The 24643-nt window shown below is 37.7% G+C and overlaps 2 protein-coding genes across 2 annotated transcripts in view; one reads left to right on the top strand and one right to left on the bottom strand.

Annotated features, from left to right (window-relative positions):
- Positions 1–75: 75 nt before the first annotated feature.
- cdkn1bb (cyclin dependent kinase inhibitor 1Bb) lies at positions 76–3840 on the top strand. The gene is made up of 3 exons (XM_058408485.1): positions 76–930; positions 1151–1250; positions 2771–3840. Exons 1-2 carry the CDS (start codon positions 501–503, stop codon positions 1237–1239), a joined length of 519 nt encoding a protein of 172 aa, XP_058264468.1. The 5' UTR covers positions 76–500; the 3' UTR covers positions 1240–1250; positions 2771–3840.
- A 9006-nt stretch (positions 3841–12846) lies between these two features.
- The window catches only part of kcnq1.2 (potassium voltage-gated channel, KQT-like subfamily, member 1.2), a 119587-nt gene continuing 107790 nt past the window's right edge, over positions 12847–24643 (bottom strand). Inside the window, exon 19 of the mRNA XM_058407560.1 lies at positions 12847–14486. Within this exon, the coding sequence (XP_058263543.1) occupies positions 14340–14486 (147 nt within the window). The 3' untranslated portion in view covers positions 12847–14339. The remainder of the gene's footprint in view (positions 14487–24643) is intronic.

Below are 24643 nucleotides of genomic sequence, written 5' to 3' on the forward strand. Positions count from 1 at the left end.
GCGGGGCTACTACTTTAAGCCAATCACAGTCCGCTTACGTTTAAATAGCTCTTTGTGTCAATCATGTATATTTTTTTTCCTGCTCGGGTTAGCCTCCCCTCTATCGCCATATTGGGCACCGAAAAGCCTCCTGTTATTTCTTCCTTTTACTACGACGCTGAAGTTGACAGGAGTGGCTGTCGTGAGTGTATTTTGTTTTGATGCACCGTAGGAGGAATTCTCTCTCTCTCTCTCTCTCTCTCTCTCTCGCGTGCGTTTTTTTTGTTTCCGCTCGGAGCTGCTCGGGGGCTTTAAAGTGTGTCTCCTGCGTGGCATGCGCGCGCTCGGTGCCACTGGGGTTTTGACGCCTGTTGTTTTGGTTCCAGGAGAAAACTGGGCTTTGTGATTTTTCAAAAAAAAAAAAATATATATATACATATATATATATATAAACATATATTTTTGGTGGCGTGTGTGTATGCGTGTAATATTTTAAAAACATTTTTCAAGCTGTAAAAACAATGTCTAACGTGCGCCTGTCGAACGGGAGCCCGACCCTGGAGAGGATGGACGCTACGAGGCTGTCGGATCAACCCAAACCGTCGGCGTGCAGGACTCTGTTCGGTCCGGTGGATCATGAAGAGTTAAAGAGGGAGTTAACCGGCCACCTGAAGGCGATAGAAGAGGCGGCAGTCGAGACCTGGGGCTTCAACTTTTCCACACACACACCGCGGCCCAATGCCAGATTCATCTGGAAACTGGTGGACAGTAAGGACTTACCGAGTTTCTACAGCGCGTCTGAACAGCCCAGCAAAAGTGTGTGTCCGTCTGGGAATAACGGGGTGGATCTAAACGGGAACTGTGGACTAACAACAACAAACGAGGAGAAAGAGGACAGATCTGAAAAACACACCGACAGAACAGACAAGAGAAAAAGACCTGCGTGTATCGGTATGTTTGGGTTTGTTTTCGGGGGAAATGCCTTCACTTAGCCGCTTAGCCTGTTCGTGCTCCATAGGCGAAGTGTCTTTTAAACGGAGGTGGAAATGCTTCCGCAGGGTTGTTGTATTGTTTTTGGTTAAAATGTATCCTTGCTGTCGTTTTGGGGTGGGGGTGTGTGTGTGTCACGCAGCTGGTTATGAACTGTTTGTTCTTTTGTCTCTGTGTTAAGACTCGTCGTGTCCGAGTAAACGCACGCGCACCTGTTTAGATGAAACTCCTCACACACCGAAGAAATGCAGTCCGCCGAGACACACGTAAACACAGCGGAGGTAAGCGGATCTTTAAACACACACACACACACACTCAGCATCAGAAATGAATTTGTTCTCACCAGACGTTTGATGATAGTGTTGTGAAGCAGAAGACTCTTTGTTAAGAGTTCATGAACCAAAACATGACTTAAGGCTTGCCCCAAAGTTAGCTATCTGCTCATTTCCATGTAGACTTCACGAGCAAGCAAACAAAGAAAACAACAACAATAACAGAGTTACTACATGTGTAAAAATTACACCATCATGATTGCAATCTTAGTTGCAATCATCTCTGTCCCACCACTATACACACAGCACTAACTAAATACACACACACACACACACACACACACAAAGAAAAACATACACACATTTATAATTATGCATTTGTGAAATTTCTTCTGGGCTACTGTTTCTAAATTTTTCTTATTGGGTCCAAACTGGACCTTTTTCATATAATTATGGGGAAGTTTGGCATCTAAACAGGGAAAAAAAATACATTGAGCAATTGAAAATAAAAGGATAAACATGATTACTGTGCTCAATTATGATGACAATTATGAAACTTTTGTGAAACTCCCTGGACAGTTTTATTGTTGTTGTTTTTTACAACTTCTGTGTATTTATTTATTTATATATGTTTTTTTTTACATGCTGTGAAAAACGGCATAAAAGCACAATGATCTGTTGTGAAGCAAAGGGTTAACACTTTTCCTTTATTATTACTATGTTGCTACTAGATCTGTGTGTGTGTGTGAGAAGCTGCTTGAAAACAGTGTAGTAACACGTCAGCGGGCTCTGACCTCCTCAAACATTTACACCCACCAACAAACTACCAACTTGTACAGTCTTTACAGACTTACACATACAGTAGTAGTAATAATCATAATAATTATTATTATTATATAATTATTACCATAGTAATGGGTACGTGTATGTTGAATAAAATCTACATCTTAATATTCATTCATTTAGGTGTGGCCCTGAAAAGGCAGCTGGTTCAAAATGTCTTTTGTGTGGGGATATATAATTTTTTCCTCCTTTTATTTGTACATGGAAAAGAATAATATGCATAAATCTAGCATTTTCTGTGAAATAAACAGCTAATAAAGACCACTCGTAAATATAGCATGTGTCTGGATTATCAGGGTGAGATATAGATTGGCTTTGTGATTGCTCATAGTTAGGACTGATGCAACGGTAGGCTGCTGTTGACTCATGAATGATGTCAATGACTTGGCTATCAAATGGAACATTCACACAAACTACTGTACAGAGGTTAGGAAGGTTTGTTAAGTAGCCTACATGTGATCCTTAAACACTTGTTTGCATGTAAAATTTGAGGAAGCGCTAATGTCACTGGTGGGAGTAGTAGAATAATGTACTTAACTATAAATATTTTTTCTCTTGTTTCTGTAAATGTCAAGGTATTACTGACTCATACCTCATGCAAATATTTTGGGGAGAACTACATTGTGTATAACGAAGCAACACTTGCCTTGAGATTAACCTACTTCTCGATCCGTTGTCTTTTACAGAGCTGAAGATGTTCTCTCCCTCCTGACGGCTTCAGTGCTTGGCAAACAAAAAAATCCACGGAGTGAAGAATGAAATAAAATAGCGGGGAGACTGGACAAGCACTGAAACAAACGTTCTGGCACTAAAAATAAAAGAAAAAAAAAAGAAAGAAATCAACTGCCTCAAAAGCAGTCTATGTAGCAGTGTGCAATTAGGTTTAATCTCCTTTTTTGCTCATTATTATTTTCTTACTACCTGTGTACATATTTTCTTTTCGTATGTAGCACATAATACATATTACATTGGGTTTGTTTTTTCTTTTCTTTTCAGTCTTGGACTAGGTGAATTCCAATTGACTTGAAGAGCTGCGATTTAGGGGGTTCAAAAAAAAAAAAAAAATATTTTTTCCAAAATGCTGTTCGCCGTTTTGTTTTTGTTCTTAAAGGCGGTGTACCCTCACTTTTACAATGATTTTACAGATGTCTGTTTGTGTTCTTCTGTCACCTAAATCCGTTGGAGTGTCCACACATGCTCGAACAGCTGTGCACACCTACAGCACTCGGGTGATACATGGTACATAAATCGCCTGGTCACGTGTAGATCGGTGTGGTTTCCAGCCTCTCTGTTTGCTCTCTTTGAAAGAAAGAAAACCTCATCCAAACTACATACTCTGTAGATAATGCAGAGCGCTAGCTGAAATCTAAATTATTATTCTGTGTAATTTATGTCTCTGATTTTGATTAGGACAGCTGACCGATAAAGTTCAGTTATAGACAAGGTCAAACCATGTAGCATCAACCAGTATTAACACCATGTGAGGCACTTGCTGAAAGACTAAAGTATCCCTCACTTATTCATAAATTATTCTTTAATGTTTCTTGGTGTTTTTTTTGTTTTGTTTTTTTTTTGAGTGAAATCTTCTACTGATGGTCTTTAGTTTTCCTGTTTCATTTCACTCTGTTTGACTCCAGCACTCCCCCACATTTAATGTAATGTCAGAAATCTCTCTCAGCCGTATGCACCTACACTCCCATTTGATTCTGTGGTTAATTATAACACGATTTTATTTATAGAAAAAAAAAAACATAAATTAATATTTCTGCAGAACACACAGCCTGTGTATTTGTTTCAATTTTGAAGTGTACCTGTGTACATAACTTTGTAAAAACACTGAGAAAATTAAAACTAACTTATTTATGTTGAGTTTTTTTTTTTTTTTTTTCTAAATCTAAAAAATGTTTGGTCATGGCTATCTAAAAGTCCAAAATGGCATTTGAGTTATTTTTATTTTATTTTTTTTTAAAATGCTGTTTTGTTTTAAATATTTTAACAAGTTGTTGTGTATGGTTGCAAACTGAGCCTGGTTTTTAAGAAAAAACGGAGGGAAAAAAAAGGAATATTGCGGTATGTGCAGTTATTGTTATGAGTGGTTAAACAATGTGCTGAAATCAATTAAAAGAGGATTAAATTATAATGCCTGTTTGAATTTCTTATTTGCTTATTTTGAGAGCTAGCATGAAAAAAAACCTTCATATGGTGAAATTTTAGTTTTCATTTTTTAGGTCTAAAAACTGCAAGCTTTTGCAATTCAATGATTTAGTTTAGATTTTTATTTAATAGGCAATAATTAAAAACGACCACAAATTCTTTCGGCCATAGAGCCTTTATTCATAACCTGTAGCTTAAAGAAAGCTGTAAAGTGGTCCATTACACTCAACAGTCATTCCTTGTTTAATTTTATACATATGAATGGTGATATTCTTTAAAAAATGAATTTCACCATTCATAACCACAAGAGATTGTGTGATAACGTGTGGCAACGATGTCGTAGAAGATGAGATATGAAATAGAAGTCCATCCCTAGGACAGCCCTAAATGGCACTCAGAGATAACTGATACACTGACCACTGATAGGTGGAGGGGTGACGTTAATCTAGTAGAACCTGGAGAAAGTGGATGTTGATTCCCCTGTAGACACAGATCATTCCATGAAGAGGAGGTGCTAGATGTAGTGTCACATCACAGTCTTATCATGGTGAAGATGTTCACGCCTGAGTAAACCCCCTCGTCTTATATAGTTTGGTTATTTAACAGCTTCCGGCATGTACCAGACACAGCAATAAAGATCCTGTGGGCTCACACTCACCTTTTACAGACCACAAGTTCAGCTCAGAGTCATCTAGCCACCAACAACGTCATGCAAGACCAGCTTACCGTCAGAACACCCTGATTCTTTTAGGTGATAAAGTGATTGCTAACAAAAACACCTTTTCAACTGTTTTAAGTCATGCAGAGGCACATAAGGCAGGCCCTTTAATCAGTGCACTAATAAGCAAAGTGTACAGTATTGGTGTCCACATACACCATTAACATAGATGAGGATTACCTTTGTCTCAGAAAAATTCAGGATCTTGGAGATTGGATTAGTGCAAGTTAATGAGATGAACACTATTTACAGAAAAGAAACTGATGTGTTTGAACTGCTAAGTCACCGGGGTGATTCAGGTGACTTTTTTTGAGGATGCCAAACTACATGGGCCATTTATTCATTACAATATATTAATATTGATTCATTTATACAAATGAGAAAATACAAGAAAAGCGATATAACAAGTAGAGGATAATACAAGTGGTGCTACCATACAATATTTTAATCAAGTACAGAGAGAGCAGAGCTGCTCAGGGAGGAAGCTGTGTTCAGATTATACTGATTGGGAACCAGGATCATCTTGGAACCACAAGCAGGACACTGTGGCACAGTTGCTGAATTCTTTACAAAACTAACAGGCAGATTCCGCTTGGTTGTATTATACTAACCATAGCTGCCAAATAAACCAAGTTAGTGGAGAAGCACCCCAGGGCTGAGGCCTAAATCTGCCAGCTGAGTCAGAGCAGTGGATATTTGAGTCAGACAAACCATTATACACCAGTTACATGAGCACAAGTCTTTCAGCATAGCTATTCTTGCCTATATACTTGTTATAACATGATCTAATGGGGTAATCTGACTCAAGTAAAGTGAAAAAAGGGGTATGATGTATGGAAAAACCAGTGCCGGAGCTCGAGAGTTGTGGATTAGCAGAAATCCACACTAAGTATATTTGCAGACTCTTGATTAATTAGTGTTCTACAAAAGAAATGCTTACAGTAAACGAAGATGCACTCATTGATATAGAAGAGTACGAGAGAGGGCTATTTCCAACTTTTGATACCTGAAGAAAAAGCAGAGAAGGAAAGCTGGCTGTGATGAATGCGACTCTGATCGAAGATCTTGGCATGTGTATACATGCAGCCACAGAGCTCTCCAGGTGTTTCTCACTGCAGATTCAGATCAGGTTACATGAATTCTGTAAACCATTGCTGATGTAAACAGATTGCTAGCATTTACAGTAAGGCAAGAGTGTGAGGTTTTATTTGCTACCTCCTATACAGCATATAGCTTCCTTCCTCTACTGACTTCCTTTAGAATATCAGCAGCAGAAAAACAAATTTAACCCCTTCTATGACACCCCCACACCAAGTGGTAGGTTTTTTTGTTTAATACTTGAATTATTACTTTTTGTTTGTTTGTTAGATTTTTGACAGGAAAAAAAAAAATTTATTAAGAAAAAAAAATAAAAAAATAAGAGAATTTAAAAGAATAAATAATAATATAAATAACATATGGGTTATTACAAGTTAATTTGCTAACTTGATAGGATTAAATAATTTTGTTAATTAGAATTCTTTAAAATATAGAAATGGTGTAAATGTAGAGAAATGCCGTATGTAAGACACAGACAGAACATGATAACATGAACCGCTTTTTATTTATGAATCAATTCACAAAGTATAGTTTCTGAACAGTTCGGAAATTCCAAAGAATGTTAAATAAATCCCATGATGACAGAGAGGGATGAATGTGTAGAAAAGAGCAATTAGTCTGGATGGAGTTTAAAGCTTTACTCTGCTATTGTTTGTGCTTAGCAGGGCCCGTGTTATAACACTTGTCAAATTTCAGCTTACCAGCCAGGAAACCGACTAATAACCGGCAGAGAATTTGTTTTGTGAGGATTTAATAGATCATGAACTTTCACAATTTACTTTTTCTTCTGAAAGTCTATATTGTTTTCAACTGGAACGGCTATTTATAACGTGATTTTGTGAAATGAACACTGTACATGATGTATGAAAGCTGTATGAAAGGTGGTCCCACTTTAACAAACAGCAGAGCCTAAAAGCTGTAGGTTTGCACTGTCTGTTTAAAAATAAAAAATAAAAAAAGGAAAAAAATCAACATGAAGACACCTGCAACAACCCTTTGAGGGCTCTTAGGGTGCAGGTGCATGACCTTACCCCCTACCCCACCTACTCCCTTCCGCTTGCTTTAGAGATGTCACATTGTTCAGCTGTGTGTGGCTTTGTGGACTGAACCACTGTGCGATTGTGTGACTCTGCGCACTGTTGTGTCTGGGTCTCCTAGACAGACAAAAGGCCTCATCTGATAGAGAGAAAGGAAAAGAGAGAATGAGAGAGAGAGAGAGAGACTGCTGTTATGAAGCGTTCACAAGGATTGGGTGGAGTGCCTCTGCCATCAAGCCACTGATGCTCTCCTTTATAGAAAAACAATAGGGGAGTGAAAGTCAACATTTGCATTACATGATTTTTTAACCTTCATATAGCTAGGTTCTACCAAAGAACACAAAGAGACAGACCAGCAAAGCCTTCTCAGATTTAAAGCGCAAAGAACTTTTTTTTTGCTTTTGCAACGATTCAATTTGCAAATATGACCATTTGGATAAAATTCACTGTTTAGAAATTAAATAATACTCTACAAGACCAAACGTTTGACCAATAACACAATAATTAACAATAACAATAATTTTTGTTAACATCCCATTCCAGAGCTTCCCCCACCCCTTTGCTGTTAAAATAACCTCCACACTTCTGAGAAGGCTTTCCACTACAGTATGAAGCGTGGCTGAGGATTTATTCAGTCAGCCACAAGAGCTTCCTCTCCAACCTTGGCAAACCACGTCTTTATAGGTCTCGCTTTGTGTACAATACAAAGCAAGGACAAAGACGTCCTATACGGTTCCATGCTTCAACTTTGTGGTAACAGTTTGGATTGGAAGAACCACGTGTGTGTGTGTGTGTGAGATGAGCAGCTGTCCACATACTTTTGGTCATACCGTGTATTATTAGGTTACATACAAATGGCTATTTTAGTATACTTAGATAATTGTGTACCATAAAAATCTAATGTGCCTGTTATCTGGAAAAGCATTCAGCATTTTTACTTTATGGATTTGAAGTAAAAACATCTAAACATCTTGAGCATTAACACTCATACACCCTGTCACTGCTCATCATCACGAGGTGGCTAATATTAAAATATTAGTATTTTTTTTAATCACATAAACCATGGACCTTTCTGCACAATTATTTGATAATGAATGAATTTGAAGTGTATTTGCAATTTTCTACACTGCCTTGGCAAATGAAGTGACGCTACAGTATTACAGTATGATCAAATACGTTTCATATATACATAAATGATGAAAGTTTCATTGAGTTGTTTTAAATTTTCTGACTATTGCTATCATTTAAACGATTTCTTAAAAGCTTTAGAACATGTAATTAATATCCCATTTCTTTAAAAACAAAGATCTATTCATTTTATCCCATTTTGTGTCCCATTTTGTGTGATTTTATACCTTTTTATTTTGTAGTAAATCAGATCTTATCTCATGTTTTTTGTATATTTTTTCCCCACATATTTAATTCGTACAGGTTAAGTAGGTTGAATAAGTATGAAACAAACTGACCTTGATGAATAAATATAACAATAATCATTCATAGATTCATTTTCTTCAAATATTTGGCTCATCTTGCTTATATGTATTGTGTACATACTGAATCACATCATACATTTGAATCAGAAATACATTTCGTAATGATTATAGTCTAACAAAAAAAAAGATCAACCCTATCAGCCCTGTTACCTGAGATTTAACATTTCCAGACAATGTTAACAATAAGGCCTCGTGCTGAAGAATACAGTAGCATACTGTACAGCTGATGTGAAGGCACTTTATTTCCGAATAAAACTGCAAAACCCTTTTAATATATTTCATAATATAATAAAAGCGTCTTATATGTTTGTTACAATTGGATACACAAAATAAAATATCAATTCTAAAGACAATTATATATATATATATATATATATATATATATATATATATATATATATATATATATATATAAAGACAGAAAAGGACACAGGATGGAACGCTTGCTTGATCTTTATGGTCAGATATTCCTCCTATAAAAATCATTTTATTTCTTACGTTACACGAATAAGAAGACAAGACAACACTTCATTTTAAATGTATGTTTTATAAAGTAACAAAGTTGACAGTGCATACCTGTTTAGAAATGAGGAAATATACAGTATAATGAAAGAATCAGGATAAGTATGGTTATGAAATAAATTTCAATTTATTATTTTTATTTATTCAGAGTTTGAATGAACAGCCTTGGGGACATGACGATATTAGAAATTCATTTTATATATTTTAAAAGCTTCCTAGTTGAAAATGATTTATTTCAGGAATTACATTATATAATATTTTAAATCTATACCTTTTTATTTATTTATTTATTTTTTAGAAATTATAGTTCCTATTTGATTTGGTTCCTACTGGGTCTGTGGATGGCAGTGGAGAAAATGGTTAGCGCCTGATATGCGGCGTTCAGATACGGTAGAAAATCAAAGCAAATTTCAAATAAAAACAAAACCTCTGAGAGTGATGAGTGATTTCAACTGATTCATATTTCACTCTGTGATATTGCGCTATATGAGACGGAAAATGATTACCTCATCTGTTTACAGACGATGAACTGCACACAGTGTGGGTATGTGGTTGTTTTTACTTACATATACGAGCTTATACAATAGCTATGATAGAGATAAAAAGGAACACAGCTCATACAAAACACAACAAAAATGTTTCACTCTCGTGGCACATGAGACACCGAGACCAAGCTACAGCTCATTCAGAGACTTTCTATGGGTCTTATATGTGTCTGAAAAAAGCCTGGATTACACAAGGGTTTGTTTTCTTGAGAGAAACTCCTAGAACATGTCAAAAGTAATCCCTGCATATACAATATGATCGATATTATATGAAATATTAAAGGTCCTATTTGATAAACCTTTTATCTGTACCTAAATTTAGTTAGAAGTTCACCATTATAATGGCATTATAACCAGCAAGGCATGCTTTATGCTTTGTTTTTATATTTGAGAAAGTGTAAGAAGTGAGGAAAAATAGTTGTGTCATAATAAAAGACAATTTTTAAAAGGGTGAATCTCAGGTAAACATAAACACCAAGCTTTTAGGTGATCTTATTTACTATCTTCTACCAGCCCATTTACCCACAGCAGCAAGTTCACATTTCCGTCACAGTCTGTCTGCTGATCAGTATCCTTTCCTGTAAATGGCGGTGCAAGCAATTCACTGAAATCTTCCTCTCTTCATTTCCTCTAATAACCACAATGAACGTCAATGGTACATTCTCAATAAATGAAACGAATAATCTCAAAGACAAAAGTATTGCACTGGTGGCATATTTTAGCATTACCATTTATCTGCAGACGGCTTTAATAGTAAACAAAATCATGCTAGACATTTTGTTTCTGCCTTTTTTTTTTTTTTATTCTGTTCTCTGTGCTCAAGTTGCATTTACTCATTCCATCCTCTGGCAGGCAGTTTTGCTCATGTGCTTCGAAAAGCTTTACGTTTTCAGCATTTGGACTAAATAGATTGATAAAAGAGATTTACAAAGGATGTTATTTTTCAGTGGTTTCATATTACATTTATTTTAATCAGTAAAATCTGTTGCATTTCATTTTCTCAACTATCTAGCATGCAGTACAGAACTATCCTTTGTTTTCTTATCAATGATTTGCACCAGCTTTTTTTTTTTTTCGTCCTCGGTCATCGTTCGTGATGTGGCCTGGACTGCGTGTTTGCTTTGGTCCAGTAGCGCTCATTAGGTGGGCCCACCTGCAGCCAGTCAAAAGCTCTTTATCAGGTAGTGAAGCAGCTCTGCTGAAGCATGCAGGCCAAAACATCAACAGCAACCTCGCTTCACATTATCCTGCTTGCTCTAATCTATTCAGCTGTGTGTGAGGCCATGGAGCCACACCAGATACCTGTACTCCTGATTAATACGGGGTGGCTTGCTGTACATAAGGGCAAGTCAGGTGAAGCAAACAATTTCAGTACAAGATAAAAGTTTTAATAAAGCAGCTTCTGAGGATGTCATGAGGAACATGAGTTTACAGGCATATTCAGTTTGATCTGCAAAAAATGATGTATTGTTTTAGAAAGATAAAAGTTTGAAAAACTTTAATTATATTTACAGGTTTTTTTGGTTATGAAAAATCACAGATATTAAAACCAGAGAATGACTGGGCAGTTAGCGAAATTTTGGATACAGCAGCTGGAGCACACAACTCTGGTAAGGAAGTGTGTGTGTGTGTGTATGTGTGTGTGTGTGTGCCCCACTGACGTGGCGTGGTGTAGCGCCCACCGGTGAGGCAGTACTGCAGCTGTCTCTCCTCATGCCTCACATACTGCCTGGCCTGGCCAAACCAACACTCGCCACTGAAGTCCTTCCAGCCCTGGCTTGGAATTCTCCCTCTGTCTGGGAGAAAAATCCACAGCAATTTGACCTAGTTCATCAGACCATCTCATTTCTACGTAAAAACCGAATGTGAACCCAAATTCATGCCATATTCACAGCTGTCCCGAGGCTGAGATGATCAAAATGGAGCCTACTTTTATGAACAGGAATGTAGCTGTGACTGAAACTTTTCGATTATACAGAAAACATATGGTTTTGAAAGGAGGAAAGCCGAGCCAAAAACAAATCTCTGAGTCTGTGGTAGTTTGTTTGCTTTGAGCAAAACAGGCCCAAAGCCAAAGGACTCAAGAAGGAAGTTCAGATATTTACTACCTGGTGTGAGGTGAAAAATTCATAAACAAAATGTATATGGTGTATATAAGCTAACATGTAGTAATGGAATGAAGCAAATTAGAATCAATTATCCAGTGGATGATTGTTTATTGCCAGAAGAAAATAGTAAATTATTCATCAAAACAAAGTCAGGAAACTTTTTTCGAAATGGATAAAAGCAGTCGTAGGTCTGGAGCAGCCGACACTACAACTGTTCCAGGCCTGTTGCTATTTCGAAAGCACCGGAGTGCAGCAGTCAGCTGCTGCAGGGTGGCACTCGCACCACACGCACACACCTGTTCTTACTCATATCTGCTTTCATAGTGGGGACCAGTGGTCACAGGTGGCCTCAGTAATGGCCCCACTGCTCAGGCTTGTCTTCAGGTCACACAGGCTCCAGCAGGCGATACACGGTTAAGTACCTTCTAAAGCTCAGCATGGAGGCTGGAATAAATCGACAGTCAATTTGAATCAGGTTTAGCAGATACTTCACACAGGAAATGGACTCTGACCTTCAGAGACCTTCGTGTCAAGGCATGCCTTTAGTGTGCAAAATTTACAATGCCTCCTGTGCAGATCAGTCGTCATGGATGCGGTTGTAATGATTGTATGCTAATTCCCTAGCTATTTAGTCTGTTGGCGAAGATAAGAATCTCCACTTCTGTCGGTCTGCAGCTTGTTTGGAGGTGGGTTCCCCTTGATGTCAGGCCTTTATTTTTCTTCCTTAATGTCTTTCCAGGGGCCTAGTCCCCGGTGATAAACCATGACTGAGCTCTTCTGCCATCAAACAGCGTCTGAATTGGGGAGGCTCTCTTAACTCTCCACATGAAAGTAGCACAGTGTCGTGATCACACAGAGCTGACTGTGTAAACCCGAGCAGAGGTCTCCGTCACAGACATAAAACAGGAGACAAAAGCGGAGCAACAGCAAGAGCATAGAGGTAGAGCCACGGCCCTCTGTAATTGAACATGGCTCCAGACCAGACTTCCTTTTCCCTCCCTCCTGTTCTCTCTTGTCCTCCCCCATTCCCCCTCCTCTCTCTCTCTCTCTCTCTCTCTCTCTCTCTCTCTCTCTCTCTCTCTCTCTCTCTAAGCCTGGCCTTGTTGATCTTGGGACATACATCGTATTTTTTGGCCTTTGAACACAAATATAATCGTGTAGAAATTTGAGACCTATTCTTTCACTGCTTGCACTAAACTTGAAAACAGTCTTCCTCAAGTCAGCAAGTCAAAGTGAATAAAAAAAATATGACAATTTTTAAATTAAAGCAAAATTCATTTTCTTAAATACATCCACACAAGCAAAAGTACAGCATTAACATTAAAGTTATAAATGCATATTTATTTACAAAAATCTCTTACAATATGCTGTATATATTATACAATGGTGATTGTTCTTACATCACTAGATCCTGGTGATGATGTTAGTGATGATAGAAATGTAATGAGGCAGTGCTACATTATGTACATGATTTATACAAACTGTACAGCGCCGTGTGAGATAATCACAGTTTGAATTTTGCTCTCATTTATTTTCACTAAGGAGAATTTGGAAAGAAGCCTAAAGAGAAAAAAAACCCACTCATCTTATACTAACGTTCCCCTTCTTTGAGGTCTCTTCTACATACCCTGTGATAAAAGATAATGTTTAATTAACACATTAAAAAAGGAAAACCGCCGACCAATTTGTTCAGTGCCAGGCAAGGTGCCAACAGATGAGCATGACTTGTGAATGGAGTGCAGGCACCTTATCTCTCTGTTCTCCCTCTTTCTACTCTTTCTGTTCTGTGGTTACTGAAAGTAAATCTACTTTTTAACCGTAGTTTCCTTTCATCAAAAGCTGGCAGCTGGCATCCAGCCACCTCACCTTTACCAGACGTTTTGCATTCAAATAGCTTGAGTGAGAAAAAATAATCACAGCCTTAATGGGAGTAATCCAGTGAAATTGTAAAATGAATAGGCTGTTGAAAGCCTTGGCACTGCTTACTGAGTCCACAACCTCAAACAGCTCTCCCTCTTCCTTTCTTACATTCCATTTAAGTCCATTAAACCCCATCAGCAATGTTTTGCTGTTTTGATTATCACTGCCATATCTATTTATCAGTGGTGAAACTAACTCATGCAAAACGTGTTCACACTTCCTAAAGTGCACATTAACATGTGGAATGAATAAACTCCGGCACTCTCCCTCTGTGCTGCAGTAGTTTAGGACTGCAGTAATTCTCTTGACGTGGGTCCATGTAGCATATTTTGTATCGGGGATTTTTTTTTTTCTTCATAACAGCAGGGTTTTCAGCTAGCCATCTTTAATAACAAACTGATGGAAATCAAATAAGGAGGAAACTCTGACTGACGTCCCCGTGCTGCTAGCTAATAATGTGTTGAACACACAGCTTGTTGTCTTTGGAAGATACGTTGAAAGTGAAACTTTCTTGCTAGCTCGGGCTGTTTAATATCCAAATCTAAAATTTCCATGTCTTATCATTTTTAAAAAATAAATAAATAACCCTGATATGGACGTTACCATTATACACTCCTTATTAAAATGGTGTCTCCCAGGCTTGCCTGCTGTCCTTTGCCCTCACTGTCCTTTCTCTGTGCTGCCACTCTGGCGTTTCATCAAGCGGGAGCTGCAGTGACTCGGTGTCTGAAGCAGCTCTGGTTCAAGCTGGAACTTCTCCACCAGGATTGTCAGGACACTGTCCAGTTTGTGGTCCATCTGAAGCACCTACATGAACGAGACATTTGAGAAAGAGAGAAATGTAACCATGTGTACAGTATGTTAAGAAGCAGTAATGTTGGATCTGAGCCTGGAAGTTATAAAGGTTGAAGATCTGACCTTCACATCTATAGCCATTCATATATAAAAGTACTTTTACATATAGAAATCAACCTCTGGTCTATGATATAATAATATATACCCACTGTATATTCTGTATGTAAATTTTAGTTGTATTATTCGCTTATTCTTCTGTTGTAGGCATCTTCTAATTCTGGAAAAAAAATCTTAAAATTTTTATCAGAATTATTGTTTTCCTTTTAGCTGTGTTTCTTATTTTACCACATTTTTACAACACACACACACACACACACACATTTTTTTGTGTGTTTAACCAAAAGGAAATGTGTCACTTTTACTGATAGGCCAGGAAATTCTAATGAATTCTGTTATGTAATTGGGGCATCTTCCTCTTTATATTTTACATTTTACCCGAATACTTAGGAACTCTTGAGCAGTCATGAATAACTTCCTGTTTCACTGGCACATAAATATAAGGTGACAGAGGACAATATGAGCTTAGGTGAGACCAACGGGTGTTCATAAATCATGCCATGAAAATAGCTACACCACTAAAAAAAAAATGCCGTGTCTACAGTTACGGCAAGAGGTGAGACAGAAAACAACCGGAGCTGTAATGAACACAGTTATATTTTGCTCTCATGCACAATGAATAAGGTGGTTACAATTGCAAAAAACAAAACAAAACAAAAAAAAAACCAACTTCTCCAGGAATCACAGATAGAGATTTACAGAAAGTAGCAGTATTTTGGAGTCACCAAGTCTCTGGATCTACAATTAGACGCCACCTCAATGGCAACAAATTATTTGCGAGGTCTGCCAGAAGAAAGCCCTTTCCTTCATCTGACCACAAATGTAAACGCCTGTTCACTAGACGCTACTGGAACTTTGATTGGAATCGGGATCTCTGGTCAGATAAGACATAAATATCTTTTTCAGTGTGGCTAAAGAACTTAATCGCCATTATTATGTATGCTGGAGGATCATGATGTAAATGACTGCAGTCTATAAAAGAACACAGGAGCAAGAGCTTATTATTATTATTATTATTATGTATTAAATAATGTATACATCTACTTTATTTAACATGCTTTTACTGTAGTGTGTCCATTGTTTGCCTTCTGTAATTCTGTAATTATAAAGTAAAGGTATATTATATACAATAAATATATTTACTTCCCTAATTTTACCCAGGTTTACTTTACTTTATACTTATACCTCATGCAAGCAATATATTTACGCAGTCCTCCACCCCATATTAATAGCAGATTCCTTTATGAAACATGACATTGTATTATTATCAGAAAACTGCTGACATACATGCAAAAACAGTGTTTAATAATAATTGCAAAAAAATAAATAGCAGTCCCCAAAAGTCCTAAATTACACCAGACTCCATTAATAAACAGACTGACATTAATATGTGTTCATAAAGCAGGAGAACATTCCCTGCTTGCTTGAAGGGGTGTATAAATCTGTATTATAAACATGTCACTGATAATCTACTGCATTATCAGCATTCCAGACTCACGGCCTTCGACTAGATTAGAAATTCCTCCTGTCCTAAAAGCAGAAGTACTGTGACCCATGAAGATCCCTTACAACCCAAGCGAAAGAACATTTTCATGAGCATAACATTTAAAGATTTTCTTTTTTAAGAAACTGATCTGAAGGATTGGTTAAGAGCTTTGATGAAAGTAAATGAGACCTTTATTAATGCCACTTAGACGGTAAACCTGTAGGCCTAAAGAAAAAAAAACACTCACTGTGCTTGAATCACATGTGGAAATTAAATATGGTATAGAACAAACGCCTAACCAGCCACACTTCACCACCACAAGAAGGCTATAAACATTCCAAACTTTCACTGTTGTTTCAGAGACGGTTTTCACTCCGTCTTAAAATGTGTGCCCGGTGGCCTGAGCTGTATTTACATTCCTATTAACTGTGGCTGTCTCCCTCTCGTATTAGAACCCGAACATGGAAAATTAGCCTGATACTATCAGCAATTAGTAAAGGCACATGCTACATCTCTCTACATTTCTGTTTTTGTATGAAAGAAATGGACCTTTCTCGTGTTGTGGTGTAAGCGAGCCAGCACGGCTGGTCGTACTGAAGCTATGACACGTTCAATGTTTGGGAACATATGATACAAAGACAGGTGACACCTCAGCTGTTCTCAACACATGCTAAGCACTGTGGACACAGTGGCCCAGACATGTCTACACCACCACACACATCACAGCTTGGCCTACCTTTCACCACTACACAACTAAACCGCATATTAAACTGAAACATTTATGTGTGTATATACTTGTGACCGTTTTACTTGCAAATTTATGAGGATATCACTGTTCATGTTTAGCATACAAACACGGAGATTAGTGTTGTCCCTGTCCCTGTGCTATCCATTTGTGTCCACTTGACTCACGGTTCCAAGACAGCTGTTGTGGTTAAAGACACAGTGTCCATGTTCATAATCACACGACACGCTTTCCCTTCCTGTGTCCTCGAGCGCAACACAAACGCCCTCTTAAACAATTGTCTACCACACCCTCTGTTCTTTGTTTGTGTTTTTTGTTTACCGTTTAACTGTTGTTTCCTTGTTTGCTAGCACAATGAACCATAGTAACGCTTTGAAGCCTTGCTAACAAGTCATGCTGATACTCATCCCTGTTTAAAACGTTCACAGCACCACTTCAGTATAACAGTGAAACCAGATTCTGTGTGGTTCGTGGATTCCAAACTGTTCAATGGTAAAAGACAACACACTGACCACACAGAAGAACTTTTGGGAGAATGGTGTTTATACAGTTCCAGAAACTTGTCTGTATCTGCACTGTAACTGAGACCACTCTGATGGCTTGTGGTAGCTCGATATCTTAATAAGACACTTCGTGTAGCTTTTTCCTTTAATTCCTCACAAATCTGTAGATATACGCTGTGGTTTTTTTTGCAATTCTTGCCAAAGACCAAACAATACATAAATTAAAGAACTAAATCACTAAAATAAATAAAGATTAAATTTTGGTAGAACTCATTAACTGGTCATTTTTAGCTCTTAATGGAACTACATGAGAGCTTTAATTAATTAATGACACTCAGAGGGAAAATGTGTTACGCTTATAGGAACAACACTCACTGTACTCATATTAAGTGTACAACTTAAACATGGTGAACAACAAGTACCTAGGCTAATATGGGGGAAAAGAGTCATGAAATATGTATTTGTGGTTAATTGACTTTATATCACACTGAGAAATTAAAGATATCTAACTGTAAAATGACCAATTTAATTTAATAATTAACATTAATAAAATAATTAAATTGTAAAATAATAAAAATTATAAAAATAATTAAATTGTAGTATTAACAGTATATTATAAATATGTGATTTATAATATATGACAAAAGCATTTCTCTGTTCAATTATACCTTTTCCTTGGCTAAATGAAACACTGCTAGTGTATTTAAAATATAGGTCCTTCATGCAAAAATCCTAATACACAGGATATCGTCTTCATTTGACTGGCAACAAGGATTTTGATAAACATATTATTGTATATTATAATCAGTGAGACTTCATGGCACACAGTGACCTCAGTGCTCCTTACTCTTCAGGAGTTCAGTGTATTTTTTCATAGGCCTGTTTCAGCCAGGTTCGCCAATTCTCACACATCTGGTATGAGACTCGCGTTTTTTGGGTCCACCCAAAAACATTTCACAAAAAAATCCCAAGAAAACCTCTCACTGATAAGAAAAATATCCTGTTAATAAATCATTTAGATCTCTGTCCATGACAGTGAATTCTGTTCCCACTTAGAAGGATTATAGAGCTCACATCGCATCACTACTCTTAGTCAAGCAACAATGCGGCTTAATGATGAGTCAATACGACTATCTTATCATTTCAGAAATATGTTAGATCTTTTAAGGCTTGTTATTAATGAAGGAATGAAATTTTTTTTTTATAAAATGGCTAAAAAGTGGTCTTTTGCTAGCAAAACAAAGACAAAACAAATATGTCGCTGCTTTAAATATTTTTTCCCATGTATAACATTTGTCTTTGTTTGTCTAATTTAGTAATGTTGTGCTTAGAAATGTATTTATTTTAATAAATGAATTTATTAATATATTTATTAAGATTATTCTTATATTTAAGTGGCATTATTCGAAAACATTTGTAAATGCTTTTAACGGCTTTATTTCTCTATAATAGGCTGATCACATCTCAGTGAGCACTGAGTCTAAGAATTATTTAACAACATGTCTGGGGTTTATGGTATAGAAATAAAGGGGGGAAAGAATATAAAGAGCAATAAGTATTGTGAGAGGTACAAGACAATCCACACTGAAACTTTCTACACTGCTGGAATAGAGATTACTATACACCAGGGATACCTACTTCTACTCACTGTACATTATGTGTAGAATAATGCTTGGCTGCTCCCTGACTCAACAACACAAGAACATCAGAAATGAGGAGATAACCTGGGTGAGTTTCTGGCAGTTTAGGTGACTGCAGAGCCTCAACACAACTAGAGAGCGAGCACAGAATTCTCCAAGGTCAGCTTCTCTAGAGCAGATTCACCGAAACACTGTGTTTAACACTGCTAGAGACAATATGTTCTTTGTGCTTAAACCATAGCGTGGAGAGAGGAGTAAAGAGAATATGAAAAAGGGGGGGGAGAGAGAGAGAGAGAGAGAGAGAGAGAGAGCGAGTCAGGGAAGTGAATAAAAAACCAGGAGGAAAAAAACAGAGCAAGAATGGTGGAATTTGACTAAGCTAAGAAAGCCGTCTGACAAGCAGGAAATAGACTGTGAACACCTGACGCACATGATAAGAATCAAGGCCTTTGCCACGTGCCACTAAACTCTAATCCCCTTCTCTCTCTCTCTCTCTCTCTCTCTCTCTCTCTCTCTCTGTCTCTCTCTCTCTCTCTGAGTACGCACTCAAAGACTCAAAGATGCTTTTGTTTCTAAGTCACTCTTGAAGGTACAATCACCACCGTGCACATGCACACACATAAACACGCTCACTTTATCCCTTCTCTCCTTTGAAACCACAACTGTGATCTGTGAGACCTCATTTTACAGGGACTGCATACAGACTGTGTTTGTACTTGACATGTTAACAAAGGGTTACTTCACATGTTGTATGCTGCATGAAAGCCAACAGCAATTTCTTCATATTTAAAAATCAGGAGAGGAGAAAGAACAGGCCTTATGACAATCAAAGGGAAACCTAGGCTTTTCCTTTTGAAAGCTCCTCGGCTGAAGTAGACATATTTATATCTATCTTGAGGTTGCTCAAACCCACTATTTCCTTTTTCCTGGTCTACTGATCTTGAATGCCTTCACTCCACTTTCAGGTTATCGTTTCTATTTCGATTCTATTTCGATAGATTAGGACTCATAGGCGACACTTTGTGTATAAATCTCAAAGCTCCTTGTCATACACAGTCGTCCAGTTGGCCCTCTAAACATTTGTTCTGCAGGCAGGCAGCTGAGCGTCTTTTCTTTACTGGTCTCTGGTGCTCGCCCAAGGGTGTGGCCACAAATCCCTTTTCATAAGCTCTGCAGGGGGGAAGGTGCGTGCGTGTGTGTGTGTGTGTGTGTGTATGTGTGTGTGTGCATCAGCCCTCTGGAAAATTCCTTATTTGGGCAGTCCTGTGGTTACTTTTGAAATGTGTTCACCAGGCAATGGGTCTATTAATGACGGCTTGTTGGGCAGCACAGCAAGTTAAAATTAAGCATTACAGATTGTGTTTAAAACATTTATACGTTATATTTTCCAAGTATGTGGTGATGTGCATCTCTCTCTCTCTCCCTCTCTCTCTCTGTTTCTCTGTCTCTCTCTCTTTCAAACACAGTGCACACATGCATACACCTACACACACATGCACCATGAGCAGCACAAGTGTCCTATAAACATGAGGGTGTGGGGACAGATGTAGGCTGGTAGAGAGTGTTTAGGCGGATCTCAGCGGCCCGTGTTGTCTTGTATGGTGAACACTGGTGTCTTTATAGACTCAGTGACTCCCTCCAGCTGCTTCATCCCACCAAGACACAACGGAGGATAGAAAGGGGACTGCAGACGGCTCTGATTTATCACGCTACTGCCATCTAAGAGTAAGGATAGGGTTAACAATTCATACAGAATTCATAGTATGAGCTATTAGTAGGGTATTTTGGGAACAAAATAACATGTAACACACAGATCCCTTTCTATATTCTCCATTTAAGCTTTTCTAGATCTTTAGCAAATCTAGAAAGCAAAGCTTTTTTCATTTTCTTCTTATACCCAAGATCTTATAAACACCCTAGAATAAAAAACACACTGTATCTAATGTATCTTTAGGCTAAAGCTCTACTGTAATGTCTTCAGGTTATAGCACTGGTTCTTAAACCAGTCCTCAGGGTCACCCAGATGGCCCACATTTTTTCTCTTACCCAACTTACACAACAATAACTGAGCACAAATGAGTTTATACTCTGAGGACTGGTTTGAGACTGATTGGATTATAATGCTAAACACCTGCACTGAAAAGTCTAATACCTACAGTGGATACCAAAATTTTACAACACCTCTGTTAAAACAGCAGGTTTTTGTGATGTAAAAAAAAGAGAACATCTTTATCCCCCTTTAATGTGATCATAACAACAAACAAAATTCAAATGAAAAACAGAAAATTGTTAGGGGTAAAAAGAAATAAAATAAGTTTTATTAATTTAAAAAAAGGCGTCTGCCAAATGCTGTAAATATAACTGTGGTCCACAGAGAGATTTTTCTAAAACATTATTTGTACTATGAAACACTGTGAAGGCCATCACCAGGAACCGGTGAAAATGAGACCATTAAAGAATGTTTTAGGCCTAATTCTAAGTGATATGTTTGGCACAAAAAAAAACAAGATGGATTTTCACCCACAGAAAACCATATAGCAAAAAAGCATGGTGGTGGCAGCATCATACTGTGGATCTGCTTTTCTTCAGCAGGGACTGGAGTGAAAATAGAGGGAATCATGCATAGCTCAAAACACCAGTATGATAACAAACGAAGCTCCCAATACGATAACAACCCAAATCACAAATTCAAGTCAAGAAAGAAAGAAAGAACCAGATTTAAAAGAAGAAGAAGAAGAAGAAGAAGAAGAAGAAAAAGAAGAGCAAGAATCTCTAGGAATGGTCCAGTCAGAGCACTGATCTCAATCCTATTAAATACCTGTGGAATGGCTTAAAGAGAGCCGTGTACAGGAGATCCTCTCACAATTTTTGTGAAATGAAAAAATCGTGCCTTAACAACATATTAGTTAAAGGGTCCACAGATACTTTCTTCTTCATTTATTCCCCTAAAATGTTTCTATTTGTTTTCTGTTTGTTGCATTTTGTTGGTTGCTATGTCACTTTTAAAGGTAAAAAAGTAAAAAAAGAAAAAAAGTATGACGCTGTTTATTCTGAGGCAATTTTAGCTTCCAAATTTTTGGATTTTAGGACTGAGCAGAGAAATTCCTTGTGAACTCTCTAAATCAATCTGCACTTGTCTGTTTGTATTAAAGAACAAGAAAGAAAAAATGAACCCGTGAATGGAGAGTTGGCCATCAGTGGCTGCCTGTTCTCATCTGAAATGATTTCCATGCATTTTCTAGGTACATGACTGTAGCAGAAATGTGGAACATCTAGCTAATAATCAATGCCTGATTTATAACTGCGCTGATTTGGTATTAGTAACTCAGCCCACATAGTATCCATCATTTTTTGTGCACATGGGCTGACCTAAGTTTAATGCTGGACCATGAATGTCCAAAAACACAGACTAGACCAGCTAGTGGCACACATAGTCCTCTCCCTCCACCTGCTCCATTCTGCTCAGCCAGCATTCACTCCAACACCCATGAGGCACTCCTCAGTTTAGAGGTGCTTGTGGCCTGCTGCAAACGTGCATTTTTAGATCGTAGGTAAACACATCTAGTGCCCATCAACCACTGCCCAAACTTCCTGCCCTCCTATCTCTCTCTTTTTCTTTCTCCTGGTCCTGCCTCCCATGCAGCCACTTCCCAATGAAAGAAAGCAGTCACTGGGCAGATCACTGTCCCCTTTTAGTCCCAGTGTTTACTTAGGATGGCTGAAATAGAGCCCTGCAGAAAATAAATACAGGTAGGGCTTTCAAGTCTTTAAAAAGGCTGTATGCGGAGTTTCTATTTTCGAGAGGATGACTGAGCTAGGCCTTGCCACAGGGGTGGTTTTATGAGGGTGTGGTTTGAGGGGGGCATGAATGAGAGATGAAAATGAAAAGGGAGGGTTTTATGCATTCATGTGACAGACAAATTGCCTGGTTATTATACAGCATAACAATTATGTTTGTGCATTTAACATATAAAGGTTTGACAGAGGTTGCCTATATGTCAGAGGACATTCTGACTTGAAGCTACCCTGCTATGTCTGTGTAAAAAGAATGAAATGAAATCAAATACAAATGCATTATTCACACTGAACAGACAATGTGACAATAAATAAAAATGTAAATACAGATATGAGTAGGAAAAGCAGTATTTGTTTAGAAAGCTTGCCAGACAGAACAACTGTTGAAGACAAAATCCCATTCCAGGGATCCTGTAAAACACAACCAAAAACATACGAGAGAGGTTTTTGATTACACATAGGCATTAGTATGAATCTTGTAAGACAAACAAATTAACATGAACATCCTAACTGCCTCGTCACAGACACGGCGGATTAAATTAGGCAACTAGTTTAGACTTTGGGAAATAAAACCATCCAAACTCATCCGAAAATATTGCAGACATGTACAAACAAAATAACTGCTTAAGTGTGTGACAGTGAAGTAGAGTAAACTGTCAGAGCCAGAATTCACAGACCATGCTGACAGTGCTGGTACTTTCCTCTGGGTTTTTTTCTTTCCAGAAGTTCTCAGTGTTTTTCCGGGGGCATAGTTTTCATTTAAAAGAAAAAAATCTGGTAGAGGTCATGTCTACTGCAGATTTCAATCCAAACAAATATACTGATACAAATATTTGGAGCACTAAAATGATACAGATGTTTCTCTCCTATTGTGTATATACACAGAGGAGGTTAAATGGATAACACTGACTAAAAATAAACTTTGATAGGGAATAATTCAGCCACCTTGACTCCTTTATACACTGTATTATTTTATTCTGCTTGGGATGTGGAAGGGCCATCTATCTGTCTATCTGCATACATTACAAATGCACATCAGCATGCAAGTTAAATGATGGTAAGAGGATATACTGACTTAATAAAGAAACAATTTAACCCCTTACAACATCTTACAACCTTGAAAGCACGGCCAAAAGTGTACGGCTAAAATGTAATAACAGAATCTGCCTGAGGTGTTTGACGAAAAGCAAGATTTAGCATTTGCACACTTCCTGTGTGTTAGATGAAAATTTCCCCAATTCTACCCTCTGAGAGTAAACTTATTATGTACTCTTTGAATGCTAAAAGTGTGTCTTTGTGTCGAAAGAGATATGGGCTCACACACAGACATGGTGTCTGACACAAACACACAACGATACCCCATTTAACGCCTGGCGAGACTATCTAATGACTAGTAGTATTTTATTGTATACACACTAGCCATACTCTTTAATCATGAGATCCTACAGACTACATACTGTCTTAACACACTGTGACGTGCCAAACTGAACACAGACCTAATTTTAATGAACAGATACCTAAAACCTCCACAAACACAGGCAATCTCTCAGTTAAAGATAAACAACATTATGCTAATACTCTGTAATTTTACTCGATAATAACATATGCTGCATGCAAAATACTCTTAGCCACATTAAAGAGTAGAAATTAAGGGGGTTGTTTAAATGTTCAAGTGGAGCGAAATGTTCAAGTGGAGCAAAAGATGCTGTGAATTATTCAAGCATGATTTACAAAATTAACATCCAGAACTAACCAAATCACTTCCCCAAACACTGACTCAGTTCTGGGCTAAATTGTTTTTGGCTTTAGAGCACTGAATGTTACAAAAATGAGTGCATCATCTTGAATGAGCCCTTCAGAAAGGACAGAGTACCCTGTAGCAC

This window comes from Hemibagrus wyckioides, linkage group LG14, assembly GCF_019097595.1.
Source record: "Hemibagrus wyckioides isolate EC202008001 linkage group LG14, SWU_Hwy_1.0, whole genome shotgun sequence".
In the NCBI taxonomy this organism is placed as follows: domain Eukaryota; kingdom Metazoa; phylum Chordata; class Actinopteri; order Siluriformes; family Bagridae; genus Hemibagrus; species Hemibagrus wyckioides.

What these genes read in the sequence shown, in the direction of transcription:
- cdkn1bb (XM_058408485.1), top strand. Translation starts at nt 501, where the DNA reads ATGTCTAACGTGCGCCTGTCGAACGGGAGCCCGACCCTGGAGAGGATG. An exon ending in AAAAAGACCTGCGTGTATCG is followed by an intron (nt 931 to 1,150) that starts GTATGTTTGGGT and finishes CTCTGTGTTAAG; the next exon opens with ACTCGTCGTGTCCGAGTAAA.